At 34.4% G+C, this 22,688-nt stretch overlaps 3 protein-coding genes and 1 long non-coding RNA gene across 4 annotated transcripts; 1 reads left to right on the plus strand and 3 right to left on the minus strand.

Moving 5' to 3' along the window:
• Positions 1-57: 57 nt before the first annotated feature.
• Positions 58-13,649, plus strand: LOC105128864 (uncharacterized). Its single transcript, XR_842959.1, has 3 exons — positions 58-68; positions 579-584; positions 13,569-13,649. It is a non-coding gene; the product is annotated as an uncharacterized LOC105128864 (long non-coding RNA).
• On the minus strand, positions 4,221-5,978 carry LOC105128857 (3-oxo-Delta(4,5)-steroid 5-beta-reductase-like). Its single transcript, XM_011030700.1, has 3 exons — positions 5,917-5,978; positions 5,826-5,878; positions 4,221-5,733 (listed from the first exon to the last, which is right to left on the minus strand). Exons 2-3 carry the CDS (start codon positions 5,862-5,864, stop codon positions 4,600-4,602), a joined length of 1,173 nt encoding a protein of 390 aa, XP_011029002.1. The 5' UTR covers positions 5,865-5,878; positions 5,917-5,978; the 3' UTR covers positions 4,221-4,599.
• On the minus strand, positions 6,997-8,709 carry LOC105128848 (3-oxo-Delta(4,5)-steroid 5-beta-reductase-like). The gene is made up of 2 exons (XM_011030688.1): positions 8,450-8,709; positions 6,997-8,334 (listed from the first exon to the last, which is right to left on the minus strand). The coding sequence occupies exons 1-2, from the start codon at positions 8,486-8,488 to the stop codon at positions 7,201-7,203; spliced, it is 1,173 nt and encodes a 390-aa protein (XP_011028990.1). The 5' UTR covers positions 8,489-8,709; the 3' UTR covers positions 6,997-7,200.
• A 2-nt stretch (positions 13,650-13,651) lies between the features above and the next one.
• LOC105128870 (uncharacterized) lies at positions 13,652-16,331 on the minus strand. The gene is made up of 3 exons (XM_011030717.1): positions 15,715-16,331; positions 14,557-14,904; positions 13,652-14,462 (listed from the first exon to the last, which is right to left on the minus strand). The coding sequence occupies exons 1-3, from the start codon at positions 16,165-16,167 to the stop codon at positions 13,839-13,841; spliced, it is 1,425 nt and encodes a 474-aa protein (XP_011029019.1). The 5' UTR covers positions 16,168-16,331; the 3' UTR covers positions 13,652-13,838.
• Between the last annotated feature and the right edge of the window lie 6,357 nt (positions 16,332-22,688).

Genomic DNA, 22,688 nt, shown 5'->3' on the forward strand with positions numbered 1-22,688 from the left:
AAAAGAGCACACAAACATGCTTTTGTCCGCTTGACCGCATTTAATCCATGCAATCCTGAAAACCAATCGTTTCGCCACGTCAACGCCTTATCTTTATTCTGTCAAATTTGATCACTCTTTGCGTGTTAATTACAAGACAAGGATGAATGGGGAGCCTACTTTTCAGAATGTGGAACAATACGGTATCTGTCATGTACCATCCATGATGGCTTTAGTTGACCGGTCTTCGCTGTATCGGAGATTCCCGGAAATTTGATGTTTCAACGAGGATTCGATATCCTCAGTTGCCTAGTGTTGCTCAGTTGGAAGGTTAATTGTGTCATTATGGTAGGGGTTAGTGGTTGTTTAAGTACTTTCTTCATTTTTTTTTTATTATTAATAGAATGTTAAGGGTAATTTATATTTATCTTAATTAATTTTACAGATTTTAAAATTAATAATTATATAAATTTTTAATGACTTTAAAATTTATCGTACTTAAACTAATGACTTATAAAAACTAAACTCATGATTTAATAAGTTAAACTATACTTCTTAAGGTTATTATTATTATTATTTATGTGTTTTTGATGGTTGAGTTTGTTGTTGTATTTAACTATTAAAAAATAAAATTTGTAGGACTAAAATGCAAAGTTTTTCAAGCTTGCGAGTGTTATAACATTCTGCTTTTGAGTTTTTCTAAAAGTTTATTTGTTTTTAAAAAATATTAAATTATTTTTTTTTTAAATAAATAATTTTAACATGTTGTTGTCAACAAGAAAACATGAAAAAATATTTTAATATATTTTCAAATAAAAATTACTTTTAAAAAATAACATATAACCACATATATATATATATATATATATTACATATAACCATATATATATATATATATATTAATATCAACCTCAAACTAAAAATTTTAGAATTATTATTTTGAATAATTTATTCATGTATAAAAAACTTACATTTTTATTTCCATTAGCTCATTAGCCATGGTAATTTTCATTTTACTAAAGTGTTAGACGGGAAAATGACTCTTTCTTTTCTTTTTGATAATTACTAAAATTATTTTACATGTTGTATGGTTTGGATTACCACCCCACCTGTTCTTCTTAGAGGTCGAGACCTTAAATATATTTTGTAAAATTAGCAAATATATAACTTAAATTTGCTTGTTTTACCATGTCTATAGATAGGTATAAAAAATCATGCTCTAAACTATTACAATCAAATTACTATATAGCATTCTTTGCTCCGCATTAAAAGGTGTCAAAACTTGGATGGAGAAGATATGAAAATGATTATGACAAGGTTTATTATGCGTTCCTGTCTAAAAGTGTCGTGATTATCTATATTTGATAATGATTAGGGGTGTCAATAACCACCTCTGAAAGAATAATTAATAGCTATTTTAACATTTTTTCACATGTAATGTCAATGATGATGCTGGAAAAATACAAGCAACTTGAGAGCAATGCTTTAATCTTTTGATTATAGGAGTTGGATTTACTCTTCCAGAAGTGAATGATATCAAATACTTGAGTTTGAATAATCAAAATGACCAATAACTAATACTTGTAGAAAAGTCTCTTTTCCTTGGATTTGAGGATTATCTAATGTTTAAATAAGTATATTTTTAGAGATAAAAAAAATGAGGTGCAAGATATTTTTAAAAAAAGATCTTGTAGAGAGAGAGACTCTTAAAATATATATCCAGGAAATATTAAAAAATATGGAGAGATTACCCTTTTTTGCTTATACCTCTCCCTTTATATGGTTCATCATTCCTATTCCTATTCCTCTTCGGAAAGAAGGGCTCGAATGTCATATTTTTTTTTAATAACATTAAATATATGTGACTTTATTATAAAGATAATATATCTAATTTTATTAGAGGAAATATCAATAATTAATTGAGTTAAAATATATTAGGTTTGATAGTTTTGTAAGATTCATATCAGTCTGGGTTTGGTGCTTAGTGCTTGGTTAAGCACAAAGATGCTTAATTTAGCAGCCTTGGTAAACCCATATATGTTTGGGCTCATGATTCTGTGTCTTGTAGCTTAGCTAGCCTCGGGTGTATTCGAGCTCAACGCTTGACCAAGTCTAAAAATGTTTGATATGACACTTTTTTCAAATTCATATATACTTGGACTCGACATCTAGCTAAGTTTAAGGTTTATTTAAATTATGTTGTTATGTGTGTTTTATGTATATATTATATTAAAATTTTGTTAAATATTTTCATTACGTGCGAGTGAATTTTGGATTGAGTTTCACAAAATTTATACAATATCTACTATCTATTGGATAAAATGATCATAAAAAAATATTTACTAGTTTGGATTGGACTAGGTCAGGTCGGTGCATGAGTTTGGATTAAATTGGCATCCCGACAACATCATGAATTAAGCCATGTCATTGCTATATTATAGCTTGATTTTTTTTTTATATAAAAAACATTTTATATTAATTTTATTTTTAAAATTTTCAACTCTGTATTTTTATTTTTATTTTTTTAAATTTATTTATCTTATAAAAAACAACATTGTTTTGTAAGGTATTTAATGTTTTATATCAAGTAATTTTAATATAAATTATTAGTTAGAAAATTAATGAAATTAAAACTGATATAAAAATATATTAAATATATAACTAAAACTAATCAATAATATAAATATATATTTTAAAATTCCTCAGATAATTATAGTATTTTCAAATTTGAGTTATTAATTTTTAGTGTACTTTAATAATTTATTTTATCAATCAATAATTTAATTAATTACATTATAATTGTGTTAAATATTAATTGTATGTCATAATTATAATTTAATAAATACTTTGTTACCTTAAAAAATAAAATAAATACCATTACTAATACTAATAATAAAAAAAAACAAAAAAAATAAAATAAAAGTGAATTCGAGAAAAGAGTTTAAAAAAACACACACATGCTTTTATCTGCTTGATCAAACTTAATCATGCAATCCTGAAAACAAATCGTTTCGCCGCGTCAACACCTTATCTTCATATTATCTTAATTCTTTTAAATTTGATCATTCTATGCATGTTAAATATAATTTAATTTATGTAATTTAATAAAACTTATTAATTAATTATCATCTTATTCATTTTCTTTAATTTAATGTTAGTTTTCAATTTCTTTCCTTTTCGAAGAAATATAAAAACAGAAACGAGAAGTAGATAAAAGGAAAAATATTGGCAAGGAGAGGAGGTATTTTTTAACAAAAAATATTTAATCAACCCACGATTAATGTTGATAAAAAAACCGAGTTGTTAAACTTTATATTACATGGATTTATTAATTATTTATGTTAAGTTATAAAGATTAAGTCATTATAAACTCCTCTTTCCCCTTGAATTTTCTATCACTATATGGTATAATGACTTAATTCGTGACAAAATACATTCAGATCACAAGCTAAATTTTTATGCTGATGGCGTCTAGTAATTTAACAGGCATCTAGAATTAAACTACAATAGACTAATTTTACACAAATTATGAATTCAGTTGCTTATTTTTTTTTAATTAATATGAGTGCTTAAATTAACTTGTATGTATTTTAATTAATTTTATAAATTTTAAAATTAACTATTATATAATTTTTTAATAATTTTAAAGTTTAACATTGAAATTTGTAAAATTGAACTAAATAAATTTTAAAAAACAAACTAAAAACCTAACTAATTAAGATATAACCTTGCTTCTCAAATTCTTGTTTTCATTTGTTAGTGTAAGATCACGTTTACTTTTCTTCTTTTGTTGTGTATTTATCCATTTGAGAATGTTATCACTTCTGTTTTTACATATTTCTAAAAATTATATTTATTTTTAAAAGATATAAAATTTATTTTTGTTTTAGTATTTTTTATTATTATTTTAACTTGTCTACATCACAATATCAATCAGAATCATATCTTGGCAAGAGATGGATCCAAGTGAAATGAACGATTTAGAACAGGTTGAAAAATACTTAAATATCTTGGGATAATTTTTTAGAATCAGCAAAAAATCAAATTACCCTTTTACTAAAATATCTTGGGATAATTTTTTAATGACTAGTAGAATCAGCAAAAAATCAAATTACCCTTTGTTCCTCATAACAAAGGCTTTTATTTTTTCCCACCCAAAAATAAAATGATGATTTCACTCCACGGTAAATCTTTTCTAGCACTCCAACGAAAAACCCAAGCCCTTGGCAGCAAGCAAGATTAAATCAACTAAATTACTAGGATTTTACAGGGAGATAGAACTAGACCAGCTCCGAATGCAATTTGATTCGATTACAAACATAGTTGCCACTCCGGTCGGGCAATTTAACCATGACTCAAAACTTGATCCCGGGTTGAATTTTAATAATCCAACCACCTCGAATAAACTCGATAGGATCATTCACAAGACAGAAAAAAAGTAAAATAAAATAATTGACACATGTTTATTCAATGCCGGCGAGTTGATTCGACACCTCATACAGCAGGGTTTTTTTTTACAATTCCGAATCAGGACGACAATGTGATTACAAACCCTGATACAGAACAAAATGCCTCAAATCTCCGAGTTTATTCTCTAAAGCAAATAGAGCACCACCCGAATCAAGGCACAACCTTGTAATCTTTCATCTTGTCTAACCACGAAACAAAAGATTTCTTGGAATTTCGAAATCCCAAAAATCCATGTTCCTTGGTCTTGTTCAAATTCGTGACGATACCCGGACCTCCGAATATCAAATCTGCAAACCACCATCCCCCAACTTGCTCTAGCTTGTTTGGCAGTAGCTGATTCTTCTTCACAATTTCCTCCCACACTTGTTCCTTATCTTTCATCGCCTCGGCGAATGTTATACTACTCTCGCCCTCTTCAAATCCATATTCTTCGATCCCAAATTCTTCTGCTAAAATCCTCCACAAATGCTTCCATTTGAACAGATCTCCGTTGTGGATATTAAAAGCTTCATTTTGTGCATTAGGATCAACACACGCCCAAATTTCATGCTCTGCAATCAGATCTGCATCAGAAGCAATTGCGTAACCATTCCATGCCTCTTTTGATCCACGAAAGATTAAAGGAGCTCCCTCGTGCTTGCATATTGCAGCGTAAACAGAAATAGTGACAATCAAATTCATCAAGCTGTAAGGCGAAAACCCAAAGATAACATCAGGCCGGTGAACGGACCAAGTCACTCCTTCTTTCTTTGCCACTTCCTCGAACATAACATCTTCTAAAGTGTAATAAAAGTTGGGAGCATTTAATCGGGGCAGATCTTCCGTGAAAGGTGGATCATGAGCTTCAATCTTGCCATACAGCTCAAAAGGACCCACATATTGTTTCCCTCCTGTTTGGAGGCAGACATGGCGGAGATTGGGAGCGTTTGGTATAACGGCCTGGAGGACGTTACGGAACATGAGACCATTAATCTCGCAGTTCTCCTCCTCCGTGGGTTTACTGGCCCAGGTAACATAGAAGATGTGGGTCACATCAGCCAGCTTAGAAAGCTTCGATTGGGTTTCGGCGGTATCGGAGATGTCGCACTGGATGTACTCCACCGGATGATCCACGTTCCAGTTGGGGCGTGAACGTCGGGCCGCGCCGTAAACTTTCCATGGGCCACCAGGTGTGTCGGAAAGTGGGAGAATCTCCGCCAAACTGTTGCCGACAATCCCCGTAACTCCTAAAATCAGGGCCACGCTTTGGTAACCTCGTGGTGCTTCATCTTCTTCGGATCTTTTCTGCGGATTGAATCAAATACAACAGATGAGTTTTATTTATTAACACGGGCGTGGATGTATCATAGCTAGAAAGAGGATTGTTCCATTCTTACCTTGGCAGCGCCAATAGCACCAGACCACCACCAGCTCATGTTAACTCGTTGCTTCTGGATATGTTTTGATTTTCGGACTTAACTCGCTGTTGCTTCTGGATATGTTTTGATTTTCGGAATCGCCGTATTAAAATTGGTTCTCGCGTGAAAACGAGAGCTACGTGACGCGAGCCATGACATACGTGACAACAAGATAGAGTTTTCTAGTAAAGCCTGCCTGTCGGGATTATCCGACAAAAGTAATGATAAGAAACGTGATTCGATTTTTAATTTTAATTAAATTTAACATTAATTTAGAGGATTAGCATGTAATTTGATTGAACTTGTTAAATTAAAAAAAAAAAAACTAAAGGAAATGAGTTTTTACTGTTAAAAAAATCCCCTTTGGTTATAATTTTTTTCTGCTTGTTTTCTATATCATATCAACCAAACTTTCGTGTTTCGACAGCTTGTGCATGACACTCTGCTGACTCGGATGATTAGAAGCAAGTAAACACAACAAAAATACCAATCTTCTACCTTTCCATAGTACAAAATCAGGCAAACACAAAATTGTAATCTACAAATACACCCTCCATCTATCGAATTGGTATCAAGTTAGTCCCTGTTGACTGCACCAACAACACCATCAACTTGTGCATTTTATGACTCAGTGGGTTTTGTTGCTTGCACTTAGTAACCCATGGCATACAAAATTGGTATAATTAATCGAGTTTTTGTCTCAATTTTTTATTTGATTCAACATATCTTTAGACTTTTTTGGTTAACTACGTGGAACAATTTAGCTAGGGTGGATTGAGTCATATTAAAATAATTTTAATATAATTTAATTTAAAATTTAAAATAAAAAAATCAAAATTTAAAAAATATCAAATAATTATATTTCTTGATACATGCTTCTTCTTGTTTTTTAAATTCGACTTGTATTGTATTATAGGAAGAGTTGTAACTTTTTTTTTAGTATAATATGGATATCCAGATGAACTTAAATATTATAATTAATTTTATATATTTTAAAAATATATAAACTTGTAATTACTATTATATAAACAACCAAAATCTGAGATGACAGGGGGGTAAACTCCGGTTAAAGAATTGTAACTTTAAGTTACCTGTCTTGTGGGCTCTGGACCCTGACCTCGAAGGGAGGCAGCCTAGACAGGTTGTTAACTAATATTAATTCCAGCCCAGTCGGAGTTTTTTCTTATAAAATTAAGAACAAAGAGAGAGACCTCTAGCAAAAACATTTTTTCTTCAGAATTCAGATATGCTTTAATAGAAATCATCAACAATAAGAAAATCCACCAATCTTCCAAATTATTTTTTAAAACAACATGACAGCAGCAAAAAGACCAGCAACCTAAATCCACTAAACTCAAGGCACGATCTTGTGAGCCTTCAATTTATCCACCCACGAAATCAAGGAATTCTTGGAATTTCTAAACCCTAGAAACCCATGCTCCTTGCTCTTATTCATACACGAAATAATGGACTCTGCACCCAACACAAAATCGGCGAACCACCACACCCCGACCTCCTCCAACTTGTTAGGCAACAGCTGATTATCCTTCACAATTTTCTCCCACACTGCTCCTTTATCCTTCATCAACTCCGTCAAGCTCACTTTCTTCCCACTCTCAGGCAACCCATATTTTTCTATCCCAAACTGTTCGGCCAAAACCTTCCACAAATGCTTCCACTTAAAAACATCTCCATTGTGGATGTTAAACGCTTCATTTTGTGCATTAGGATCCACAGCTGCCCAAATTTCCTGCTCAGCAATCAGATCTGCATCAGAGGCGATGGAATAAGCATTCCAAACAGATTCAGTCCCGGGGAATAGTAAAGGCATCCCTTCATGTTTACATATAGCCGCGTAAACAGAGAGAGTGCCCATCATGTTCATCAAACTATATGGAGAAAACCCAAAAATTGTATGCGGCCTGTGCACAGACCAAGTCACTCCCTCTTTCGTTGCCACTTCCTCAGCTAAAATATCTTCTAAATCGTAGTAAAAGTTGGGTGCGTTTAATCTGGGCAGATCTTCCGTGTAAGGAGTGTCATGTGGTTCTATCTTACCTACCAACTCGAACGGACCAACATAGTGTTTGAGACCAGTTTGGAGGCAAACATGTTTGAGATTGGGGGCGTTGGGGATAACAGCCTGAAGGACATTGCGGAACATGAGGTTATTAGCTTGGATGTTCTCAGCCTCCGTGAATCGGAGGGCCCATGTGACATAAAAAATGTGAGTAACATCAGTTAGCTGGGAGAGTTTTGCTTGAGTTTCGGCCGTGTCAGAGATGTCACATTGAATGTATTCAACTGGGTGGTCTAGGTTCCAGTTTGGCCGTGGACGACGGGCCACTCCGTAGACTTTCCATGGACCACCAGGCGTGTCGGAGAGTGGTAGGATTTCAGCCAAGCTGTTGCCAACAATGCCAGTTACTCCTACCACTAAAGCCACGCTCTGGTGTCCTCGTGATGTGTCTCCATTTTCAGATTGCTTCTGCAAAACATTTGCCAACAGATGAAATTAATGTTAAATTAAAACATAAATATCAACTTCAAATATTAAAGTGATAAAGATTTGTAAATGGGGTAATTGGTTTAATCTTTATTACCCTGGCAGCTCCAAGAGCTCCTGCCCACCACCAGCTCATTTTCTAGACAAGATTCTAAGTTCTAACCAAGGGTAAATCTTCACTGTCTCGCAAACTTGTTTGCTGTGTTAGGTTTCTATGGTGCCGATTCTTGAAGATTGTTATATAGGTGGCGTGGACGACAGTATGGGATGGTTTAATGATTTTTTCAGGCCTGGCTCACTGTCTGTGGTCACACATGCAGAGATTCTAGCAATCTTTTCTTGGCAAACTCTGGTGATATCTATCCATCTATATATAACGGAGTGCTAGTGCCCGCTGCCCACCAACGTTTCAATTGTCAATCTCTTAATTCAATTTTTAAATTATTTTTTTTGCTTAAAAGAATATTTTTTTCTATAATTTTATCATGCTACTATTAAAAATAAAAAACAAATCTAAAAGAAAAATTATACCTCCTCTCTCTACCTGCCATAACAAAACGACAAGTCGAGAAAGGTAGTTGAATGCTCTATTATTAATTTTTTCTTTATAATCACACGATACAAATATGGGGACGTGGGCTTCTGCAAGTGAGGGAGGGAGGGAATTGGCGAACCGCTGTTCAAGATTCACAACAAACATTTATTTGTCTTTTATGGGTGGGGTCAACAGACAAGTTAATCCACGCCACCTGGTTTAGCTTAATCATAGCAGACTTGTGCTGGGGCCATGAAGTGATGGACGCAGGGGCCTAGCCTAGCTAACTCAAATCTGGCTTCACGTGGAGCTTGCAAGTTTGATGACTGTAATTATAGGGTGCTTTCCCTTGCTGCCTCGTTGAGTGTGCAATAAAATATCTCATTAATAATTTTTTTATATTTTTTAATAATATTAATATGCTGATTTTATAAATAAAAAATATTTTATTTTATTTTAAAATAGAAAACACTTTTAAACTCGCACTAAAAGAATCAATGAACTGTCATCAATTGATCTAAATTAGATGCATTCTAATTTAACTACAAACATTAAAAAAAAAAATCAATGAATCATAAAAAATCATGGTTATAAATCTACAAATTAACAGTAGTAAAAACATTATCCATATTTTTTTAAAAAAATTTGCAATGTAATTGTAATTCATGATTATTTATTATATATATATATTTTCTCATAACTTTAACATAACTAGTGGTGCTAACCTCACATGTTCGCCCACTTGAATAATATAAGAAAAAATAACTGAAAATATTCCAGCAATTGATCAAACTCTGCGTGCATGGGACTACATTCTCTTGTTTAATAAAATAAGCATCATGGTCTGCATTATTGTCTGAGGAGTTCCATTCCACACACCTGCAGAAAGCAAGTGGCCGAAAAAGTATATCAAAGATACTGAGATCACCACTTTAAAATTGGAAGTCACAAATCGCAGTTTCTCTGCTTCAGCATGTAATAGCATGAGATTCCATTCTCTTTGATTCTGTGATGGCTGGCTCCTCTCCCATGGTGGGCAGCCCTGGCAAGTTGCAAGCCAAAGTGACTCACTTGCATAGATATTGCCACTAAAAACTTCAAGAAACAGGCACGCAAGTTTAACAAAGAATTCGTTGTTATCATACACTTAAATATATTGTGATATAAAGCTGTGCAAGAATGCATCAATGTTCACTTAGTAATTAGTTGAACCGATTCTCTACTCGACTTGAATTTACTAGATAAGAATTGACTTGATGTGTTTAGTATTTAATTATTTTTCTTGTATTTTTTTTAAATAACTTTTTTAAAACTTTTTTTAAAATTCTAAAATAATATTATTTTAAATTTATTGGGTCAAATAAAGTTAATCAATTCTATCCAGGGCTTTAAGCTGGTCATGAGATGGGCCGGGTTTTAATAACTTTGCTATATACATAGGTGTTTGATAAAAGCTAATTCATGCCTCAGAAAAAAAAAAAAACCCTTTTTCTCTAACGTAATTCTCATCATTTCATCATATTTTTGCTGCTTGTAATTGCAACTCTTATAGGCATGCTTGCGCTGATTTCTTGACGTTTTTGACTTGACGGTGGCAAAAAGCCACGAGGCTTCCATCTGTTTGCTGATCATTCGTGCTTGCGTAGTATTGAATTTTCACACGTAGTATCAGTCTCGATGCAGCCATTCAGGAATATTATAGAGTCCATCAAGCTGCCTTGGGCCAAACCTTTTATGTCAATGGCCTGCGATCTTCTTCATGGACTCTTGCTGTGAGAATTTGCAGGAGAGGACAGGCAGGGAGCTCTAGTTAAGTCACTAATGGCAGCATCTAGCTAGGTCTCCAAGCAGTGACACTGAGCTCGGTCACCGTGAAGTACCACTCTCTCTTTTTCTTAACCTCAATGGACATTATTCTTGCATTGTTTCACTAGCAGCTCTGACAGAGTTTGTACCTTGCTGCATCTGTTTATGAGCTTGAGAATGGAAGATCCAATAGTTACAAGATGCTATTCATGTTCATCCTTCTGAAGGGTATAAAGGCATTCCACATATCTTATACAAGGACGAAACTGATATCCCATGACCACCATGCTGTAAGATGTCAGGATGAGAGAAAAATTTTATCATTCGGAGCCCAGTGGAGGTGGCATCATCTAAATTTCTCCACCCCTCAAAACCCAAAATAATAGCAATTGTCAATCTAGCCCATTAAATATCAAAAGAATTATCTATTCTCAGCCGTTAATGAACATAAAACAATCCATAGATTTGCTTTGTTTTCTCTTCTATGCTCTCCAAGGGTTCCCACATCATAAACCAAGTGGTCCTCGCCAGCCTTAAGGAGAGGACGATACATACTCTCTACACTACTTCACCCCACAAAACCCATACAATTGAGAAATTTCAATTACCTTCATCTTCCCGAGCAGTTTATGGACCTCAAGTAACGCGTAAATTAAACATCATTTTCTCTTCCATGCACCTAGTTCATAGAGCAATTGGTCCTATCACTCAGCATTTTAGACCTGAACTCACATAACAGCTCTGCTTTGCTTTTGAATCTCACTATTTTCACTCTCCAGATCCTCTAAAGGGATCGCATAAGCAACAAGATAAGTTTTCGCAGATTCCTAGAAGTTACAAAACAGTTAACGTACTCAGATTAATCACAACAAAGTTTCCTGATTTTCTATACGGGCTCTTCACCATGCCGTCCAGAATCTACATTTTCGTTTGAGTTCCTTCATCAGCTTTTCCATCACACTCTCACGGTCGCATTTTCGTTAGAAAACTAGTTTAACTAGTTTAACCATAACTGCATGCAAAAGTGCAAAACATAAAACACTGACAGGAGAGAAGCTTATCAACAAATGTCGATGGTCACTAAACCAACTGCAACTTTGGTGAGGGTTTAGTTTCTTCTAATTAGGAAAACTTTCCCCTTTTCACCACAATCGCACAAACTATGCAAGACTGAAGTGATGGATGCCATATGCATAGAGTTAAAATCTTAACCATTAGCCTGCATTCTCCCCTGATTTCTTCCACTTCCAAGTTATGATAATGGTTACTGTAACGTGATCTCAAGTGGGCTGCAAAAGGGAGTGAGGGACCACAGGGTGAACATGGGACATGGTCCCTTCACATTCTTCAACTTATAGCTTCAATCACATACTAACTCCATAACTAACAAATCTGAGAACAGAAGCTTGGAGAGACTAAAAAGCAGGCATACGGATTTTAATCTATCTAAAGCAAAGGCAATGCAGCCACATTAGACTCTGTAGAAAAGGTAGACATAGTTTGCTTCTGTAACTTTTTGAATAAAAGTTTGAATGTTTTCTTTCCACCAATTTCTTGAGTCAAATGTTGAAAGTATCCAAAGAAACGATTTGGTTTTTTCCTACATCAATATCAAATAAAAAGAGAGGTAGTTCAGATTCTTGAGAATGCTGAACAGCTACACTGATAATAGGCATAGGCTCCATCATTTTGTCTCAGAGGAAGAGTAAACATGTTTAATGCCTACAAATAGTTGTAGTACCGATACTAGAAATATTTCTTTACAAGCAATGAATGATGGTTCCATGTTAAATTCGTGACCATCATATCTGATTCTTCCAACTAAGATGGTGGAAAGAACTGTCTAACGTGTAGCATTCTGGGCATGGCACAAGGTGGAGAGAACCTCCTCCAAGCACCATTTTCACGACTCCATATGCTGAATCATGGCATCCATAAAGCATTAATACTCTCCATAACAGATTATGGCACCTTTAAGATACGTTTCTGTTGTGGAGAACTGCTCTAATTTGGCACCTACTTGGAACTTTTCGGGCTGTTCAAGGCTGAAATGTTTTCTTGGAAAAAAGGGAAAAACTATGCATATTGACAAATAATCAACAAAAATAGAAAGAAAAAAAAAAAACGAAAATCTTGCCTTTTATCTGGCAATCTCACAACCCTAACAAAGCAGTAAGGTTCCCTCTCGCGCAGTCAGTGACCGAGTCCTGATTTCCAGGTCCGTAACGCGTAACTTGGTGTATTTTGCATGATTAAAGCTCCCTTTTTCCTTCCAAGGTATACTTCAAACTTTCACATTGCACGGATTTTACTTAGCTTAAGCACCAAGGGCGATTCTGATCACTCAAGCTTCGAAGAGACTAATTAGTTTTCAATTTTATTTTCCTCGAGCTTAAAAGTCCCTAATCATTCTTTTTATTCTTCTCAAGCTCAAGACCAAGTACTTCCTTCTCCCATGCCACATTAATCAACAGTTTGGAGCAACACAGAGTTGGTTTAAAAGAAATTGGTTGTATATTTTGGAGAACCCTAAAATCATACTTACAACATTCAGATCCAGATCACAAACTGATTGGGTCAATTCTTCAGTCAGCACTTAATTGGGCCAACCTCATTTTTTAAAACCAGAACAACATTGTTTTGGGAAAACAAATTCAAAACAAAACCCTATTTAAAACCAGGTTTGGTACGGTTGTTCACCCAATTGATGACAACAATACCGCGAGGCATGAAGCAAAATCATGGCTAGGGACCATCGAGGCTTGTGCCCTGACAAACCGGTAAGGTAATCGCCCAGGCTGGGGAGTCCATACAGAAATTATCTACCTAAATTTCTGCACCAGCGTCAGTCAACGGAACGCACAGAGAACTCGAGCACAGTCACCCACCATACACAAGATCTGGCTCCATGATAGAATACTTACTTGAGAATAAGTTTTCAACCAGAACCTGAGAAAATATGTAAATGACTATTCTCTATTTACAAATTCAAAGGGACATTGATTCAATGCCAATACTTCACAAAACCACTAATAAGTTCCTACCTTTACCGTTCACCTTCTAATTGGCTGGTAAGAGTAAAACTAGACGCCTAATCTAGCAGTGTGATGATAAGATACCACAAGCCCTTTCCCGCCCCTTCCCTCTAAACATCTGTTTTCCACATCATATTGTTAGTAGCATTTTCGTGAGATCTCTCTAGTGCAGCAACTTTAGCACGATGGGCTGAAGCAGTCGCAGCAGGCTTTACCCTCTGACTGCGAGGAAGCTCACAGGTTTCACTAATAGAAGCAAACCTTAATTCAGCAGGAGGAATAAAACAGTCCATGGACAGGCCAGGGACATTGAATGCCACTTCTTCAATTGCCCATGCTTCTTCCATTCGGGTCCTAGTGTGGCTCATTGCCGTATCTCCAAACCGGAAAAGGGTTACTACTGAACGCCCAGAATGAGCAATCATGATACCATCCACTAGCCTGTAATCATCAAGGAAAGAATTGATTGTGGTCTCCCAGTAAACGGCGTCACCTCCATTGTTCTGGATGCGGGTCAAATGAGAGTCTTCTAAATGAACAAGGAGTCCTGTTTTCTGGCTGAAGTAGCCAAACAAAACATGCCTTATGATCTCTGCTGGCCCTTCACTCCTAGCCTTGAGAGTTGCAGGATCTGCACATATCTTGAGGATAAAGCAATCATCTCCATTGATCTTCTTCTCCCCAATGCATCTTGCATTAGTAAACATGCTTGCAGTTGTTCTTGGATCAAGGCCCTGGGATTGAACATGAGCATTTAACCAATCATTAGATCAAAGAACTGCCTGTTTGTTAGGTAGTAAAACGAGTGAAAGATGAGAAGCATCTCACCTGAAGTGCACGGCGCAAGGGTCTAACAGGACCTTTAGCAGCATGTGCACCAAGCCAAGGTGTATGCCTCCACACAAGCTTCCCATTGCAGCCAGCATGAACCTTGCTTCCACCAAGCGCAAGCTCAACATACCACATATCTGGATTCATTTGCCACAAGACAAACCCACCAGACTCCGCAGCTTTGGAAGAGTTCCTATTTCTAGTGACCTTGTTAGCCGTCTCAAATTCTGAAGCTATCATCCTCACCTTCCCCATAGCATACGCATTGTGAATGGAATTCTGAAGCCTTTGCCCTCCTGATGCTGCTGTATACTGCTGTAATATGTACTGTGCAGATGAAGTTTCCTGCAATCACCAACATAAAGCCACCTCAGCATGTATATTATTAAAATAAAAGAGCATACTCCATCGATCAATCTAACAATAGCAACGAGTCAACTAATCAACACCATCTTTATTATTATTTTTTTAAAGTAAAGGAAGAAAAAGATAATTCCAAACACATTTCCCCCTTTGTTTTAACTACAAGCACAAGCAACAAATTATAGAGTAATCATATCATATTGCGTATATTTCCAGATACACAAACCCAAGGAATAGAATCTTACATCACAAAAAAGGAGTGATTGTCTCGAGAAACTCTATAATGCTCAAGCTGTAACTACTAAAACTTACAGCATAGGAGGGAGAATGATACAAGAAAATATTTTTGAGAATTAGAGAGATATTCTTTTCACTTTTAGTGCGTCAGAATATGATTTTCTCTCTTATTCTTGTTTCTATCTTTTTTCCAATGCTGTAAATATTGATAGTTACAGCTCCGAGAACCGCAAAATCTTCCGAGTGATTCTATCAACAAACATCGTTTTTTTCTTAAAAAAATGTTGCTCCTAAACAAGCATGAAATGAAAACAAAGAAACCCACTTTGATTTCAACATTTCATCAAAGGAATCAACTTTTTGCATAAGAACTCAGTAATTTTACTCAACTGAAGCAGTGACATTACTGTAAAGTAAATTAATGCTGAAAACCGATTAAAAAATAGCAGAAATCCAGAAAACACACTTTTTTTTTTTGTTATTTTTAAGCAATCATATAATTCAGTATACAAACTAACGCAGAGAAAAATTGCTAGAGAGAGAGAAGGGACTCACAATGGGAGTATCTTTTATACTAAGGTGAGGCAATGGCTCAGCAGTGCTAACGTGAACCGGAGCAAGCGGGGCACCCAAGACACCAAGCAATAACCTCAGATCGGACCGTTTACTAGTGTTATTACAAGCATTTGATGAGGAAGATACGACTGAAGACGGTCCTCCTCTTGAAAGTTGTCCTTTCATCCACTGGCCCCACTTACCTTCCATCCTTGAATCTCCACCGTCATCTTGATCTGGTCCCTCTTTCAACGGTGATAAAGCTTCCGCTGGCCTCAAGCTCCCTGATCTAGGAATGATCAAGGGCTCTGGCTTTGCCACGTGCTGTCCATGTCCTTTTCTCCTCCTTAACAAACTAGACATCGGTGATGCACTCCTCGCCGGACTCTTCGCTCGTGACCTCCCCGGTGATAGTCCTCTAACAACTGAAAAGAACCCCTGCTTCCTCTCCATTTTTACAGTCTCGTCACTGTTGCAAGAGCGAAGCTAGCAAAAAAATAAAAAGAAGCAAAGCGAGTTGAGAGAGAGAGAGAGAGAGAGAGAGGGAGTGGTGTGTGTGAGAGAGAAACCTGTAAAGATAAACAGATAGAACTAAATCATTTGCCGCGAGACAAGAAAACTGTAAAAGGAAGCCAGTGTGTGTCTATTTGTTTTGTTTTTACTGTGCTTGTGTTTTTCATTCTACGAGGAGGAGTTGATGACGTTGGATCACTTCCGTTAAGTATGCTGCTCCTCAAAAGTTATTATTTGATGTTCAATTTCATATTTTCATAGTTTCTGAGTTTAACCCAATCTTATTAAAAAAAATTAGGTATAACCCTTAATTATTTATTTCTTAACAAAAATAGCTTGGTTTTGTTTTATAAAAAAAATTAAAAATAAAAATATATTTAAAATAGGATGACTTAATTAAAATTTATGATCTAAATTTTATATCATATTAATAATCAAACTTAATTTAAAAACCTAATATTTTTTTTCTTAAAAAAACCCATATAACAAAAAAAAAGATTTATAGAATTTAGAAGTTATTAGTGGATGTAAAATACCAATATCATTGTAGTTATTGGATGAGGAATTTGAAAATTAGAAATGTAAAATATCAACATGTTATTATGAATAATACAAATGATGATGTTGACTCAAATATGTTATTTAACTAAAAATAGCTTCAAATAGAGTATTTTGAAAGCTATTGATGCAAGCATTAGTGATGAAAAACAATATTTGATCAAAGTTTAAAAAATCAACAATAAGATTTTTAAAATATTTAATTTTCATTCATTAAAGCCTTTACTTGCCAAATTTTATAATTACTTTTAATATAAAAAACTTAACAACACTGGATAATAAAAATAATAAAAATTAAAAATAAAATTAACTAAAAGAATATTTTTTTAAAAAAAAACCTCCCCCATAGCTGATTTCTGATTTGAAACTCGCAATAACGTTTGCCCTGGAAAAATGACTTTTAAAAGGAGAAATAGCATCTGAAATTTACAAGCGGACTTACCAAATACAGAATTATTATTGCCAAGAAACAAAACGACAAGGACACACAATAATCCTTTTCCCGTGACAGAAATTATTAAAAAGATATTGATTGACATGGAAAATCGTGTCATCGCCGTTAGTAACGGTCAAATGGGGTTAGGTTACGGTCAAAGGATCGATAAAGAAATGCTAATGGGCATGGGGTGTAGAGCTTAATTTTTAATAATTAGAGAGTTCAGTGATCACTAATTAGTAATCAGCATGTTAAGCACGCCAGCAAGAGTGCAGTTTGTTTTTGTTTCTTGATTTTTTTTTTTAATCCTAATGTTTCTTACATTAACTTTTCAGTATTTTCAGATTTTCAAAGTTTTAGGTTCCGTTACTTCATGCAATTTTTTTTTTTAAAAAAATATTTTTTTTTGTTATTTTTAAAAAGAGAATATAAGAACCTATAAATGTTAATTGTATAATTTTTATTTTTTAATTGCAGATGAAAAAAATGAGAAAAGCATTTCCATATGAAGAATTATACATATGAATTCATATAAAATTTCCATACAATAATTACTTTCTTTTAAGGAAAATCAATCATTTAAAATTTACGATATCTTACTTTATCCCTTCCATCCTAACACATCGTTTTATTAAAAAACCTAATATAAAAAATTTATTTAAAAACTTTAATTTTAAAATTAAATTTACAATGAATTTGGCTTGTACTTTGTATTAGGTTAATGTTTAATTATTAATTTAAATAAAATAAGATAAAGATAATAAAAAAAAAAGAAACATCTCCGTGTACTTTTTATTTTGAAAATTAATTAGATAAAATTATTTTATATCTCTAACTCTTAAACTAATTATTTTTTTCTGTATTGATTTTTATTTATTTATTTATTTATTATGAAATACTAACCACACACAACATAACATGTTTATGCTAGTCAAGAAGAAAACGTGAAGGAAATAAATATGTTAGTCAAGAAGAAAACGTGAAGGAAATAAAAAGATAAGAAATTATTTATTATATTAAAAAATGTATTTAATTTTTATAAAAAACAAGGATCCAAGAATTATTTTTATATTGAATTTTATGTTTCTATTTAAAAATGATATATATATATACACACCTAATAATTTTCAATGAAAATTGTATGGAACGTTGGGCAAAAAATCTTGATTGGAGTAATTAGGATTTACAGAAAGAGAACACGCTGTGTAAAAACAACATCATTGGTGAAACTTCTTTACAGAAATTATACTCGTTTTATCCTTTCTCCTTCTCCGTTTCGGGAACAAAAAGTGACTCGATGGCTTCATAAAACATGGCCATCCTTCCTTGTGCAGTTTTAGGCGAAGGAGCCGCTGAATGGACGATGTCTCGAACAAAAAGATAAGTAGCCCCCCCAACTTTCCTGTCTCTAATTAATTGCTAAATTAGCCACCTTTTGAATCTTTGCAAGCACTGTAGCTCAATCACCATCGCCAATCACGGTCACAGCCCACAGGAGCTTCGTCGCCCTCAATTTTTTCTTGGTGTTTTGTTTGAAATGAGGAGGCCTGGTATAGATACGGAGTGGTTCAAATTTGCACTTCTAAATTGACCTAAAGTCGATGGACATTATCAACAAGGGGACAGCTCATCGACTCCCAGAATTTTTCAACATTATGCCATTGTTTCTTCACTTTTAGTCAATGGCCTTCTAGTCAAATGTTCTTCCCTTCCCTTCCCTTTCTTTTTTTTCTTTGTTTTTGTTTTTAAATACAATTATAATAAATCAATTGTTTCCTGTCATGATTGCTTGAAAGAATGCTCCACTTATTGAATGAACATGGTGTGATCTGAAATCAACCACAATGATGTCAATTGGGTTTTTTTTTTCCTTTTTCTTTTTCCTTCGATTATTGAATTGTCAATCTAACGGCTTCTTTTTTGAAAATATCACAATTGCTTGATTTAATTTAATTTGATCAAGATGTATATGAATTGAACATAACAATAAAGTTGCTGAGAAGATGAGCAATCACAACTAGCTGAATATAGTAAGCATAAATAAAATAAGTATAAAAAATTCAGATAGAATAAATAAAATACTTTCTTGTTCATATTTTTTTTAATGAATAAAGGAAATAATGGATGTTGTTATCAAATATTATGTTATCTGTCTTTAAAGCAAGATTACTTGTTATTTTATATAAAAAATTTTTATATAACTAATCTTTCATGATTTTCAACTACACCATTTTACATTATCTGAAATAAACTTAAATTCTCTCTACAAAATAAGAATCAAGAGCTGGTTAACTGTTTAGCTAGAAAAAATCATTCAGTTTAACATACTCTTTAATTTAAGATTAATATTGTCTGATTAGTGTAGTGTTTAGCTTTTTCAATTTTATTTTATGCTAATTGGATGTGTTCTTAATTAGCATACTAACTGGTGTCGCCCTAATGTACTCAGCACCAAAGAAAACCATCAAAATATCGAAGAAAGGAGAAATTTAAGAAGAAATCACACTCTAGCGTTTATGTTTTTATAATAACCCAATCTTGCTGAATTTATTTGAGAGGTGTGTTTAGCTGCCTAGCCACGTCAAGTGATGCTAGGTAGGTGGGCATCAAATCATATTCCTACCAAATCTTGGGATTTAACGACAAAGCAAAAGTCAAAAAGAATACAAAATCGGCGATACCTTCAAAGGGTATCGGATCACATGTAGAGCTCCAGTGGATATCAGGACATCTCGAGATCTAAATATGTTCTCCCAACAAGATCCTACAGCTCCCCCGTTCTGCCATCGTGCCATTCGATACTTTAGTATCTCAGTTAATGTGTCATGTCAGGGTCATGCATGATCCACCCAGTACAGGTTGCATGCAAGAAGACAAGCAATTCTTCGAGTAGTTCGTTGCATAGTTCTTATATCTGTTCTGGTATTGGGTTACTGAATCCTCTTATCAGCTTATCTGTTACTAGATGAATTACCTTTGCTCAAAACAATCATGATTTTAGTTTTCTTTTTTGACAAAAAACTATTTGAAGTTAACCTAGTTGAGTCTCGATTTAAGCTAAATCAACTGAATAAATCGAATTTAATCAAGCTTTGAATCCACTGGGGAGATTAAATTTAATGACTATGGTTTAATATTGACTGTGTTTAACACATATATGATTGGTACGAGGGGCCCTCGAGTTGCATTTCTGTTGGCCACTCAGTCCTTTTTTTCTCACTTTATAAATAAATGCCATGTTTCCTTTTTATTTTTTACAGTGAGACGCAGCTGCCGAATCATTTCTTCATTCTTCAAACTCAAGCAATGTATTCTCTCCCCCTTTCATTTTTGCCCTCTTCATCTGTCTGTTCACGCTTTCCTTTTCTTGGCCTTTCTTTTGCCAACCCTTTTTCAATAGAGCACTGAATAAAAAAATCCAATTCACTTATAAGCTAAGCTTATTATTGCTGCAATGACTTTATTTTATTGTTTTTGCTGGTTTAGTTCCATTTCCGGATGTAATTGTTTTTTAAATTGTTTTTTATTTAAATTTAACTTTTTTTACATATATTTGATGTTTTTGATATACTAATATTATAAATTAAAAAAATTTAAAAAACTATTTTAATATATTTTAAATTAAAAAATATTTTTAAAAAATATCATGCGATTCATTATTGTTAAACACGTAACCCTTTTATTTTATTAATCAGGTAAAATATCCTTTCTTACTTAATTCAGATACAAAAATATATTAAATTTAATCAAAATTATGGATATTTGAAGTAATGAAAGTAAATTTAATCATTTCTTCTTTTTAAGGTACAACGGAAAAGGAAGGGAAAAAACTAGGAAGCTCTAGAGAAACAAAAACCCATAAGATCTGCTTGAAGAAGGTGATTCATTCCTTGTGGGGGCGAATCCCCAATGAATAAAGCATTTGAACCCTTCGCTGCTAGCTTCGCCAAATAGTCAGCACAAGCATTGCCCTCCCCTGTACGTATGAGAAATTCCGACTTCTCAGTTCCTTGACAACAAGTTTCTGATATCAAGGAATTGAGATCATGAAAGATAACTTGTACGTATTAGTAGGTAACTTGTCATGAAAGATAAGCCAAACAGGATTCCTAATTCTCTCTGGAGCCTGCAGCTTGAATGACCAAGACCATTTATGCTCAGTCACCAGGTCTCTAGATCTTGATATCAACTAAGAGTAAGTTAGCTAAGGTTTAAAGAGACCCGGAACTGAAGTGCTCGATCTAGGCAATAAAGTCACAAGCTATTGAAGAATTAGGAATAGGAATAGCCATAATTCTATGCATGCTGCAAGCTCTCTGGAAGCATTGTATTGAGTTCATCAAAGTTCCAAAGACCATTCTCTCAAAGGCCCTTAACCTCTAAGACCATGTCCATGATACTGACGGTTTGAACCAAGGATGTTAAGGTTCCTTCCTCAAGCCATCGATCATACCATAAAGACAAGCTACCCATGCCAATTCTCTATATAAACACATCCCACAATAAAGAGAAAGCTTGGTACGAATGGACTTCCAAGTATATGAAACAGAATTCATTGGTATTTGATTATGGAACCATTAATTATTGTTCAAATAGTTGTGTTGTAACATGTTTACCCATAATTTATAGCGGCTATTAAAGACATGCCACGCCAATTCACCCAACTACAAAATATTAGCGAGCCTAGCCTCACGAACTCCAAGTCCACCGTATTTCCTAGGCTTCGTGATCGTCTCCTATTTAACAAGGTGAAAGCCTCTCCCCGAATCCTTATTTCCCCAGATGAAGGTTCTCACCACCCTATCAATGCCATCGCAGATAGCTTAAGGCACCCAATAGTTAAGCATTGAATAAATAGGAATCGCAAACACTACTGACATTGGAAGAGTTGTATGCCCTACTCTGTTCAATAATCTTCCTTTTAATCCGTTAGCTTTCTGTTGATCTTCTAGTTGAAGTCGGCCTTCCTAACTCTCTCTTGAAGTAGCGGGAACCCCAGATATTTTCCTCAGTCATTGGCAACCCTGATAGATGAGAGCTGAGATATCTTAGTTCAGTAGTCTCTTCTACTCACAAGTGTCGAGCACATAAATCTGGACTTTTCATAGTTCATTTCTATCCCAGAAACTCTTCAAAAATCAGATAAGGCTTTATTGACAAGCCTTACATGCGAAGTCGTGGCCTGTGTGGAAAGGAGGATATCGTCTATAAAAAACAGGTGAGAGATTCATGGCCCTTCTCTAGACACATGAGTAGCTAGGCTTCCATTTATTGTCTTCAACCATCTCTGCAATCAGGCCAGACAATTTTTCCATATAAATCACAAAAAGATAGGGCGACAAAGGATCTCCCTGACGCAGACCTCTAGTAGGAGCAAAACTGGCCGGGGAGCTTTGACCCATTCCAGAGTAAAGTCAAGTTCGTAGACCGAATACAAAACATAATCAGCCTAACAGTGATGTCAGGA

Source organism: Populus euphratica, unplaced genomic scaffold (assembly GCF_000495115.2).
Source record: "Populus euphratica unplaced genomic scaffold, PopEup_1.0 scaffold2.1, whole genome shotgun sequence".
Taxonomy (NCBI): domain Eukaryota; kingdom Viridiplantae; phylum Streptophyta; class Magnoliopsida; order Malpighiales; family Salicaceae; genus Populus; species Populus euphratica.

What these genes read in the sequence shown, in the direction of transcription:
- LOC105128857 (XM_011030700.1), bottom strand. Translation starts at nt 5,864, where the DNA reads ATGAGCTGGTGGTGGTCTGGTGCTATTGGCGCTGCCAAG. An exon ending in GTGCTATTGGCGCTGCCAAG is followed by an intron (nt 5,734 to 5,825) that starts GTAAGAATGGAA and finishes TTCAATCCGCAG; the next exon opens with AAAAGATCCGAAGAAGATGA.
- LOC105128848 (XM_011030688.1), bottom strand. Translation starts at nt 8,488, where the DNA reads ATGAGCTGGTGGTGGGCAGGAGCTCTTGGAGCTGCCAGG. An exon ending in GAGCTCTTGGAGCTGCCAGG is followed by an intron (nt 8,335 to 8,449) that starts GTAATAAAGATT and finishes AATGTTTTGCAG; the next exon opens with AAGCAATCTGAAAATGGAGA.
- LOC105128870 (XM_011030717.1), bottom strand. Translation starts at nt 16,167, where the DNA reads ATGGAGAGGAAGCAGGGGTTCTTTTCAGTTGTTAGAGGACTATCACCG. An exon ending in GTATAAAAGATACTCCCATT is followed by an intron (nt 14,905 to 15,714) that starts GTGAGTCCCTTC and finishes TGGTGATTGCAG; the next exon opens with GAAACTTCATCTGCACAGTA. An exon ending in CCTTGCGCCGTGCACTTCAG is followed by an intron (nt 14,463 to 14,556) that starts GTGAGATGCTTC and finishes GTTCAATCCCAG; the next exon opens with GGCCTTGATCCAAGAACAAC.